Here is a 12,510-nt window from a genome sequence, read left to right on the forward strand (position 1 = left end):
TTAAAGCGGCTGCTCCCCTGTTTACAAGCTAATGATGATCGGCTCTCACAAGAACAACACCGGTTTAGCTGTTTAAAATCCAACAAGAGAACGAGAATGTCCTAAACTCACCCAGCAAGCAAACCCCACCTGAACTTTCTGGGTACACAGCCACAGAGGCATGTGCAAAACAATCTTCATTTTTTCAGTTTTGTTTGGTGACACTAGAATTATAACACAGAAATTAAACACTTCAAAGGATGTGCACCAAAGACATTGTTGAGACATAGAAATGTCAAGTTATAATAGCTTTTGAATTATTATATATATATATATATATATATATATATATACATTTTTTTTATCTAACACTCTGTAGCTGACTTAATGCAAACATTTATAATAATCATTTATAACTGAAACAAGAAACAGCGAATGCTCTTCTCTAACATTCAACCTGTTGACAGAAAATTGTCTGAGAGAGTAATGATGTGATGTCAAAGCCAGTTCTGAAGAAGAATGAGTAAGAAATGTTGATAATGTCATACAGGAAAACATGTATAACCTATTACATAAGCTTCTCCAGTCAAAAATGCATTATCAATGACTGTATGTACAGTTTGCATGAAAATGCACCTAAGAGAATGTTAAGATAAATGAGGGTTGAGCTTCCTCTATGAAGAATGATACAGTATGTCCACCCATGAGTACGCACATGTGTATGCAGTGGTGTACAGTGTTTGAGTAAATGTAATAGTTACTGTACTTAAGTACCTTTTTGCTACTTTTACTGAGTATCAAAGATATTAGTAAACTTCTTCAAAGCGCATCCATCGCTGATTAAAGTGCTCCACGTGGCTCTGGAGGGTTAATAAAGGCCTTCTGAAGTGAAGCGTTGCATTCGTGTAAGAAAAAAATGTATCTACTAAATTAACTAGCTTCAGCCAAACGGTCGTACGCATCGATTTACGGTGAAAGAGTAACCCTTGAACTTGACGCATAGCGTAATGACGAACGCGGTTGCCCAGCCCTGTTTGTTTTAACCGCGAGAGGCGTCAAAGCTTACGCTAGTCCTATACTACGTCATACATCGTCAAGTGTTACTCTTTTGGCGTAAGTCGACTTGCGTACGGCCATCTGCCGGAAGCTAGTTATTTTAGTCGATAATTAGTTTTAAATATGAATATTTTTCTTACAAGAATGCATCGCTTCACTTCAGAAGGCCTTAATTAACCCCCCAGAGCCGCATAGATTACTTTTATCAGGGATGGATGCGCTTTGATGGACTTCCAAAAACAAAAACCTATTCACTCCCATTATAAAGCTTGAAAGAGCCAGGGCCTTTTTTAATATAACTCAGATTGTATTCGTCTGAAAGAAGAATGTCATACACCTAGGATGGCTTCAGGGTGAGTAAATCATGGGCTAATTTTCATTTTTGGGTGAACTATCCTTTTAAATGCCCTAAATGAACTACCTTGTAACTTGTAATGGAGTCATTTTCACTATATCTGTACTTTTACTCAAGTATGGTTTTCAGATACTCTTTACACCTATGTGTGTATGCACAGGCTTTGTTTTTTTTTTTTTATTAGATTTTAACATAGAGATTGCCTACTTGTCTAACGATAGGTAGCACTATAATGAAAAAAATATACACTTTAATATACCATCAGAAGATACAACACCTTTTCCAGAAAGCAATTGAAACAGTTATTGGAATAAAAATAATAACTATAAATATGCATAAGATGCATTTATGCTTGTAGCCCCTTAAAAATGCAAATATTCATCCATTTGTCCAAACTGCTTGTCCTCTGTAGGGCCACTGGAGTCTATTCCAGCATCTCAGGTCATATGCAGAGAAATACCCTGAATGGATGCAACAAAAGGAAAACACACAAACTACATACAGAAAGGCCAACTGGCTCAGCCAGGACTCAAACTGGGGGCCTTCTTGCTGTGATTCGACAATGCTACATACATAGTCATCAAATATTTTCTCCTTACAAAAACTTTGGAAAAAGGGTTAAATGGTTTAGCTTGATTAATGCAGTACACAAAACAATATATGTAAAAAAAAGAAAAAAATGAGTAAGATTAAGCAATTAATGTAGGACAACAAATATCAATATTACTTACATATGCCATACGTAAAGCAGATTTTGCAACATTAACAATTATACCAGTACAACATTACGCTTTGTTCAAACAATACATAAACACCAATAAAATACAGTATGTAATGTATACATGTGGCAGGATTATACTTTGACAATCACATTCATTAGCATATAAAGGTAATTTCTGGTAATTTCGTTAATTTCATTAATTTCGTTAAATTCGTTAAATTCGTTAAATTCGTTAATTTCGTAATTTCGTGGTCTTGAAATTACCGTTTTTAAGATAACTCAGATACTCAATGCACAGTAAGCTGTGTATTGCAAAATATAAAGGTTCAGAGAAATGAAACACTTTAAATCTTAGGTTGAGGTTGGTAAGAACTGACAATCAACCCTCTGCTCACCATTGGTTTGTGTCAGTTGTATGTTGGAGACCCAGCAGACAATGTGACTATATAGACCTGTGTTTTTTTCACTCTTGTCTTTATGTAGGATAGGACCTCTTCCAACATGGTCCACAACCTGCTCCTGTAGTTGGATCTGCATGGGATGAACACCATTGCCTGTGTACACTCCAACACGGTTGTGGGCAAGTCTAGGGAACATAGAGAATAGAAGGCTTCGTAGCTCCTGTCGAAAAGCTTTGTTGAAGTAAAAGTAAATAAAGGGGTTGTAGATATGGGAGCTTTTAGCAAAAAGCGCAGGAAAGACGAATCCTTCTGGTGCCATATACCAAGCGTCTTTGTGGAAGATAAACAGGAAGGAAACAATGGTGTAGGGAGCCCAGGCAAGGACAAAGCCCAAGCTTATGCAGAAAAACATCTGTTGAATACAAAGAAAAAAAAGTTTAACAACAACAACAAAATTGATGTGCAGTGAAAAGCATTTATTAGGGCATTTCAAGGCCCAGTATTATGGCAGACCCCTTTCTGACTGCAATAGTGGAGAAAGGTTTGCTACATCTTGATTGGATCTCAGTGGACTAACACAAACAAATGTCCAATGCCATCAGTTAAGGATGCTAGTGTCAGGGTCATGTTTGGCTTTATTGTGTTTTGATTCATGTGCCTGTGTTTCCTTTCAGTTTAGTCCCTGTCCCCTTAGTTACTGATTCCTCCTGATAAGTCCCAGTATACTGATATATTTGCAATGCAATTGCACTTCTGATATATACTCCCAGTTTGGTTCTGTTTGCTGTTGGTTATCATAATTAATAGTGTGTGGTTGGTGTTGCTCTTTTCTCCCGAGATACTCCAAGTGGATACCTTTCGTTTATTAAAACTGTTTATTTATTTTCTGAGTAATTTGGATTTGGATTACAAAAATACTTTGTGAAAGCTTGGACAACTGCCAGACACCTCATAGAAAACAAGAATACTTCTAATTCCAAGCCCGCAAAGGACTTCTCAATAGTCACCCTTCTGAGTGATCATGGTTTCACCAAGTGCAACGTGTTCCTGGAACAACATTCCAGTTAACCAATCAGATTTGAGGGACAAGTTTACAGTTTATGTCAAGTTTAGGCTTATAACCAGGGTTAGGTGCTTCTACATCAGTGTTATTCACCTATCATTTCCCTCTGATCTTAGGGAAAACTTATTGGTAGGGATGGGGTTAGGATTAAATTTCGAGGATCAATAAAATATGCTGACCCAGGAACATGTTGCACTTGGCAAAGATGACCATGGTTTCTGTCATTCATCCATCTCAAAAATAATTCCCATAGTTTTGGTCTGGGAACACCATAAACCCTTAAAGGTGCCTTGTGTAATGTCCGCCAAAAAATCAATTCATACTCCACATTCCATACCAGATGGGGGCAGTATACCTCCAGAAAGTGAGTTGGTCTACTCTAGAGTAACAACCGAGAAACGGCATAGTCTCTATGCTCCGCCCCTACCTTAACAAAGACCCTAGAGCCATAGCCGAAGCCGAGCCAACTCCTAATAGAGGACGTTTTGACTCCAGAGGAACGTTGGATGATGTCAAGTGATTTTGAACTCCCCTTCACCTTTACCAGTGAATATGTTCATATTCGTTTTGTTCATATTACATTTTTATTGTTAGTCTGAATTACATTAATTTGACAGACAGCATTCGCTGATGCTGACCAAGCTAGCGCAGAGCTGCCAACTCTCACGCATTCACCGTGACACACACGCAATTGACACTTTTCAACTTTTCACACGCTCTCACGCCACACATCAATCACGCACAGAAAAATCGCGAAGCAAAGAGGACACGGAGACCGACAGACTAAACAGAGCAGATTAGTTATGATATAAAAAAAATCTCAGCTCTCAGATTCTGTCAATTTTATTACGCAATTCAAACAATAAATACCGTTTTGGCGCTTGTAAATGTTACACGACAGATCCCTAGCGCACATGAACCGATCATCTCTACTAGCTTACGGCTAGTTCACACCGCCGCCGACTTGAGCTCCAAAGAAGCTCTGGCCGCCCTGTCAATAGTCGGGGAGCCAAAGTCTCAAAAATGGGTTGAACCTGACATGGTCTGTCATACTTTTTATTTGTGTTTTTTCTGTTAACTTTGACCCTAAGAACCAATAATTGGAGGGTCTGCTCTGCCGGAAATATCGCGAAAAAAAATTGTGGCCATTTTAGTGTATGCACCCTTTATTTTTTATCAGAAAAATCTGAAAAATGATTTTTTCCCTCAAATCCTCAGTGGGTTTGGTAGGCTGTCAATAAATGCATTCCAGATACAAAGAACACATTTGCTGACAACATCCACTGAAAAAATAACTCTTAAAACACATTTCTACATGATTTTGCATCAATTTAATGCAAAAAAATTAGGCGTTTTCTCACTTTTTTCCAATATTTTCATCTTTACTTCATTGGCAATCAACTATTCCCCCAAGTTATGACATCAGTCAATATGTCATTCTTTTCACCAAACAGTATACTCATTCCACAGAAAAAATCATAAAAATCCAACCAAAATCATTGGATCTGTGATGATTTCACTAATAGTTGATCAGCAGGCTCAGAACCGCAATAGAATTGTAGGCTACTCTCAAAATTCCGAATGACATATAGTCCATGAGCCAAGGGGGTTGATCGGTATCATCGGGGGGAAAAATGCTATCATTGTTATTTGGCAAGGTATACACCCCTAGTATTAGAAAAATCACGATAGCAGTGCAGGGGTGGTAGCAAAATCACTTTTTTCAGCTCATGAAGTTACTAACCCCCTAAGATAAATTCCGTTTTTGAAATCTGGTGTATATCTGGTTTAGACTCATGCCAGGGATATTGTCAATATTCTATAATATGGTGCTTGGTATCGCTGGAAAGGGGACCTTTTAGGCTTTCATTTAAGCCCAGTACTGAATATGCCTGACAAACACAGAGGTCACATGACTTCTTTAAACCAGAAATAACACACATTTTTTCACAATTTCCGCCTAAACTGTATGCTTTATTTTATCCCTGTGGCATGAAAGAACACCACGGACACAAAAGTCAACAACTTCAATACTCAAGGCACTCTGATGACTCAGAAAATGTATAATATACCCATACTATTTATTTGTGAGAGCCTTAAATTAGACTTGTGCAGCCAGCATGAGTCTTCAAACTAGAATAGAGCCAATAGAATGGACAAATAGAATACCCTAGTCCAGGGCCAAATGTTGTAATAAAAACACTTGTAATTGGTGTAACAAAATGTTTCTATCATGTATTTTGGTATTCACCCACTTTCAGTTAGAATGTCAGAAAGTAGCTCATGCACTGAATGTTGATGGATTTTGACAGTTTGACAAGGTTTTGTCAGTTTTGTGAAAAGATTGTTGGTTCAGTTGACTGGTTATAACAACACTACCAACTATACCATCTTCAATCAACTTCCATTGAGTTCCAGGGGTATTAAATGTAAGTACAAAATACTTTTTCTCTTGTGCTTGTGAAATGGTGGGGAATAGTAGCAGAATAGTAGCAGTAGCTAATGTAAGCTTGGTGTTTTTCACACTAGTATACTTCTTTTAAACTTAAAATAAGAAAGTATACTTTCAGTCTACATTTTATGTACTTCTCAGAAATATACTTAAAATTACACTTCAGTGTACTTGATTTATACTGAGAGAAAAGTCCAGGGCCCGTATTCATAAAGATTCTAAGAATCCTCTCAGAAAACTCTTAATTTAGCTTAAAGGAGAACTCCGGTCAATTTTAACATTGAGCTCAATTTTGTAAATTTGGAGTGCTGTCAATACAGAGAACAACGACAAAAATCTGTGTTGCCTACATCGTGTTATCCTCTTTTTAAAATTTGCACCCTGTTGACTTCAATGGGGCTTTGGAGCTTCAAAGTTTTAAACCTGCTTTAAGCCTCTTAACATCCTTGATGTGTCATTACAAGTGCACAGCCAATGTGAATTATTATCTGGCTGAATTATTATCATTTTTATTCATATCTTTCACATCTACTGCAGTCAGATTCACTGTGTTCACTCTGAAGGAATCACTCACATGACCTGTGCACTTGTAATGACACATCAAGGATGTTAAGAGGCTAAAAGCAGGTTTAAAACTTGCCCCATTGAAGTCAACAGGGTGTAAATTTTAAAAAGAGGATAACATGGTGTAGGCAATACCGTTTTTTGTCGTTGTTCTCTGTATTAACAGCAAAAAATGAGCTCAATGTTAAAATTGACCGGAGTTCTCCTTTAAAAACTTTTACGTAGGAGTCTTAGCTTAAGAGCGATTCGGGGCCGATCTGAGAGCAACTCTGAGCAAGGAAAAGACAAAAAACTTTCATCTTAGTGAGGAGGCGGGGCTGATCCCGTTGCTATGTATGACACAATCTTTTGAAGACTGTGATTGGCTGGTAGTCCAAGAAGGAAAAAATAGTGATTTTAAGTATAGGGTCTATTCTAAGCCTTCACTTTGAAATTACTTGCGACTGTGTACATTACACACTGCTGCATTGTTGCATTTTCCCAGTTGCCAAATATCGTAATGTAGTGATTACTTTCATTTCTGGCGCTATTGCATTTCTGCGCTGTCGGAGATGTTAGCGCGTCTCTAAGATCAGTCACAAACATGATCCCTGCATGATCTAATCTATAGCGTCTTATTACTGTAACTCACTGTCATCCATTGTCTGCAACACATTTCTTCTCCTTCGTCTTTCTGCCATGTTCTCCTCTGCTGAAGAAACTCTTCAGCCTCGTAAAAGTCCTCGTCCATGCTCCTAACAATTTTGACCTTAAGACCTCTTTTAAGGGTTAAGATGCTTTCTGAATTACTTTTTTCTTTACTGGGATTTTTTCTTTAATTTTAAGAGTAAACGGCCACATTTCTAAGAATTTTCTTAGAATTTTGTCACTAGGAGCGACTCTTTGCATTAAGATTCTTTATGAATACGGGCCCGGGTATATTTGGCCTGTACTTGAACTCAATCTTTTGATCCAGATATACTTAAAAGCAGGGTTCACCAATCTCGGTCCTGGAGGGCCGCTGTCCTGCAGAGTTTAGCTCCAACCGGCTCCAACACACCTGTTTGAAAGTTTCTAGTATGCCTAGTGAGACCTTGATTAGCTGGTTCAGGTGTGTTTAATTGGGGTTGGAGCTAAACTCTGCAGAACAGCGGCCCTCCAGGACCGAGATTGGTGAACCCTGCTTAAAAGAATAATTAAGAATTCAAAGTATATTTGTCTTGTAGTTGTCTTAACTCTTTTGATTGAGTAGTCAATTAAATATACTTTTTTACGTAAAGTATCTTTACGTTCATAGTCTTATGAAACTTACATTGTTTGAAAATATTGATTAGAAAATTGATATAAAACCGATATTTTTCTAATTCTGCATATCTGAATTTTTGTGTAGGCTAGTCCACTGGTAGTGTATATCAATTTACTCTAATTCTACTTTTGTAGACTTACTACAATTCTTAATTCTGAAACTTACTGACATTCAAGTGTTAAGATTAAAAAAGGATGCATGAAGCTAATAACATGTTGTTAAAATTAAAGTACAGTTAAAGGTATTTTTCAAGTGCAAAAATAATAATGTTACATGTTAAGTGCAAAGAAAATGTTTACTTAAAGAAAACTTACAAGTACACTTGCAGTATAAACTACGAAACTAGTAGTTTACTGAGAGTACACATCAGTGTGTACTTTCATAAACTAAAAAATGTACTACTTGTATTAAACAGTAAACTACTACTTATAAGTTCACTTGTAGTACAGATGCATTACAAATGAGAAACCTAATTGTGTACTTAGTTTACTACTCTTACAAATACTAAAAATACGAAAAGTGAGCCAATTTAGTCCCAAGCAGTATTGAAATAGTACACAATTTTACTACAAGTACAACATTGATATTAGTATACTTACTACATAAAGTATACTTAAAAATATACTTGAAAATTACTTAAGTATACTTCATAAAATGAACATGAAGACATGCACTTTTATGATAAAGAGATGCACTTTTATGATGATAGATGCACTTTTATGATGGATAGATGCACTTTTATAATGGATAGATGCACTTTTATAATGGAGAGATGGACTTTTATAATGGAGAGATGGACTTTTATAATAGATAGATGGACTTTTATGATGGAGAGATGGACTTTTATAATGGATACATGCACTTTTATAATGGACAGATGCACTTTTATAATGGAGAGATGGACTTTTATGATGGAGAGATGGACTTTTATAATGGATACATGCACTTTTATAATGGACAGATGCACTTTTATAATGGATACATGCACTTTTATAATGGACAGATGCACTTTCATAATGGAGAGATGGACTTTTATGATGGAGAGATGGACTTTTATAATGGATACATGCACTTTTATAATGGATACATGCACTTTTATAATGGATAGATGCACTTTTATAATGGAGAGATGGACTTTTATAATGGAGAGATGGACTTTTATAATGGAGAGATGGACTTTTATAACAGATAGATGGACTTTTATGATGGAGAGATGGACTTTTATAATGGATACATGCACTTTTATAATGGAGAGATGGACTTTTATGATGGAGAGATGGACTTTTATAATGGATACATGCACTTTTATAATGGATACATGCACTTTTATAATGGACAGATGCACTTTTATAATGGATACATGCACTTTTATAATGGACAGATGCACTTTTATAATGGAGAGATGGACTTTTATGATGGAGAGATGGACTTTTATAATGGATACATGCACTTTTATAATGGACAGATGCACTTTTATAATGGATACATGCACTTTTAGAATGGATAGACAATAATAGATTTTTACAGCGATTGATTCCAACAATCAAACCATCAACATCAACATTCAGTGCATGAGCTACTTTCTGACATTCTAACTGAAAGTGGGTGAATACCAAAATACATGATAGAAACATTTTGTTACACCAATTACAAGTGTTTTTATTACAACATTTGGCCCTGGACTAGGGTATTCTATTTGTCCATTCTATTGGCTCTATTCTAGTTTGAAGACTCATGCTGGCTGCACAAGTCTAATTTAAGGCTCTCACAAATAAATAGTATGGGTATATTATACATTTTCTGAGTCATCAGAGTGCCTTGAGTATTGAAGTTGTTGACTTTTGTGTCCGTGGTGTTCTTTCATGCCACAGGGATAAAATAAAGCATACAGTTTAGGCGGAAATTGTGAAAAAATGTGTGTTATTTCTGGTTTAAAGAAGTCATGTGACCTCTGTGTTTGTCAGGCATATTCAGTACTGGGCTTAAATGAAAGCCTAAAAAGTCTAATGAAATGAAAGCCTACCAAGCACCATATTATAGAATATTGACAATATCCCTGGCATGAGTCTAAACCAGATATACACCAGATTTCAAAAACGGAATTTATCTTAGGGGGTTAGTAACTTCATGAGCTGAAAAAAGTGATTTCGCTACCACCCCTGCACTGCTATCGTGATTTTTCTAATACTAGGGGTGTATACCTTGCCAAATAACAATGATAGCATTTTTCCCCCCGATGATACCGATCAACCCCCTTGGCTCATGGACTATATGTCATTCGGAATTTTGAGAGTAGCCTACAATTCTATTGCGGTTCTGAGCCTGCTGATCAACTATTAGTGAAATCATGACAGATCCATTGATTTTGGTTGGATTTTTATGATTTTTTCTGTGGAATGAGTATACTGTTTGGTGAAAAGAATGACATATTGACTGATGTCATAACTTGGGGGAATAGTTGATTGCCAATGAAGTAAAGATGAAAATATTGGAAAAAAGTGAGAAAACGCCTAATTTTTTGCATTAAATTGATGCAAAATCATGTAGAAATGTGTTTTAAGAGTTATTTTTTCAGTGGATGTTGTCAGCAAATGTGTTCTTTGTATCTGGAATGCATTTATTGACAGCCTACCAAACCCACTGAGGATTTGAGGGAAAAAATCATTTTTCAGATTTTTCTGATAAAAAATAAAGGGTGCATACACTAAAATGGCCACAATTTTTTTTCGCGATATTTCCGGCAGAGCAGACCCTCCAATTATTGGTTCTTAGGGTCAAAGTTAACAGAAAAATCACAAATAAAAAGTATGACAGACCATGTCAGGTTCAACCCATTTTATTGAGCTTTTGAGACTTTGGCTCCCCGACTACAAGGACGCTTGTCAAAAAGTACAGGGAAGCTTGTTGACGCTTTGGCCGCTCTGAAGTCTAAGGGCTTCAGCCATTCTTCTGCTCTCTTCCCTGAACTGAAATGTAGTAGTGGGCTGTACTTTCCACACGATTGACATCAGGTTCAAGTACGCCCACAAGCCGTGCAAGTTATTCGTGTATTGCAGTTTGGCTGGTGGTTATGTTGCCCGCATACCGCCTCCTATGGCCGAAACTGGTATTATGACACCTGTCAGGCTGTGGCTAGTAATTTAGCATGCTAATTCAGGTTGATATCTCTGCAGCACTATAACTTGTCATTTTTTTAATGACATCATCACCCTTATTTCTTCTCATTCTTTTGATGCGTGTAGCTCATTTTTTGGATATTTTTACCTCAATTCTTACACATGGCACCTTTAAATCCATGAATGTTTCGCCAATCATTATTAAATATTAGGGTCTTTAGAGACCCAGATCTATATCTAACACGGATGGATCTCTTTAAGCAGATGTTTTATACCATCATCACTGTCCTCGTCAGAGCTCATTACATTCAGCATCTGGATCATATTCGCCCTCTCAACCATATTCTCAAAACTATCATTTTCAACATCAACCTTTTGATTGCTGACAGCTTCTTCACCAGAAACACCATCAAGTGACAGTGACAGTAATATTTGATTGCGTTCAGTACTTGATCTGCAGTAAATCACTAAGCCATTTCAAGTTTTGCTGATGATACTCCCTATTCTTTTATTTTCTGCCTGCGGTAACTATGAGTGAAATGTCACTTCATCATTGTGTATCAGACTTTGCCACCATGTACAATAAAGGTGAATTGCACTTATTCGGTCATCAAAGATTAAATTATTGTTGTGTAAAAAATATATACGTACACTGTTACACACCTCAAGTCATTAGTGACCCCATACAATTTTTACAAAAAATAAATGGGAAAAGGAGGAATTATATTTTATATTTATATTATTTTATATTTTTATTATTGTTTTATTATTGTTTTCTTGTTATATGGTTTATAATGAATTGCTTGAGAAATACTAAAAAGGTTGATGTCTAACTTTAAAAATTGAATGAGGAGGAGGGTAGTGAATGATGTCCCGGGTCACTAGAGACCTGAGGTATGCGTTTAAGGGAAAAATTCTTAAGGAAATCTGGATGCAGCAGCAGTGGCTGAAACAAAGAGATTCCACAATGATATATCCAAATCTATTCATGACTATTCCCCGAGTCCATGAAACACTTGTCTCTTTCATCAGATCATTCTGATTCAGCTGCCAGCTCTTCAATCTCCTCCCATGTAACCGCTACCCTCCAACATACTGTTAGTACTGACAGCCCACAGGTACCTGTTAGTTATCCCAGTATATTTTTCTGTTGATATGAAAAATCTGGTAATTTTAGCAATATAGCATGTGAATTATGTATATGATGTATATTATTACAATGTTATGATGTAATATAACTATATGCCTTTCTCCACTGACGTGCTATAAGTTGTTCAAAGTGTTTCTAGGATGCTGATTTTTACGGGGCAGCTGTCTTACTCTGAGACATGGAACGGGAACATGGTTTGTGTAACAATAACACATTATTAGCTGTTTTATCACATAGTCAAGCAGAAGGCTAATCATATCAATTACCGTCATGTGTCCGACGTGGAGAGCGATATACAAAACGCATTAGCCTACCATTCTGATACATCCACTTGTAGACAAGCCTGTATAATTCACTCTTCCTCTTCT

At 36.6% G+C, this 12,510-nt stretch overlaps 1 protein-coding gene across 1 annotated transcript in view; it reads right to left on the reverse strand.

Moving 5' to 3' along the window:
- Positions 1 to 2,362: 2,362 nt before the first annotated feature.
- opn8c (opsin 8, group member c) overlaps positions 2,363 to 12,510 on the reverse strand; it is a 121,051-nt gene continuing 110,903 nt past the window's right edge. The window contains exon 5 of the mRNA XM_084433123.1: positions 2,363 to 2,924. Within this exon, the coding sequence (XP_084289249.1) occupies positions 2,463 to 2,924 (462 nt within the window). The 3' untranslated portion in view covers positions 2,363 to 2,462. The remainder of the gene's footprint in view (positions 2,925 to 12,510) is intronic.

Source organism: Rutilus rutilus (assembly GCF_951802725.1).
Source record: "Rutilus rutilus genome assembly, chromosome: 15".
Lineage (NCBI taxonomy): Eukaryota > Metazoa > Chordata > Actinopteri > Cypriniformes > Leuciscidae > Rutilus > Rutilus rutilus.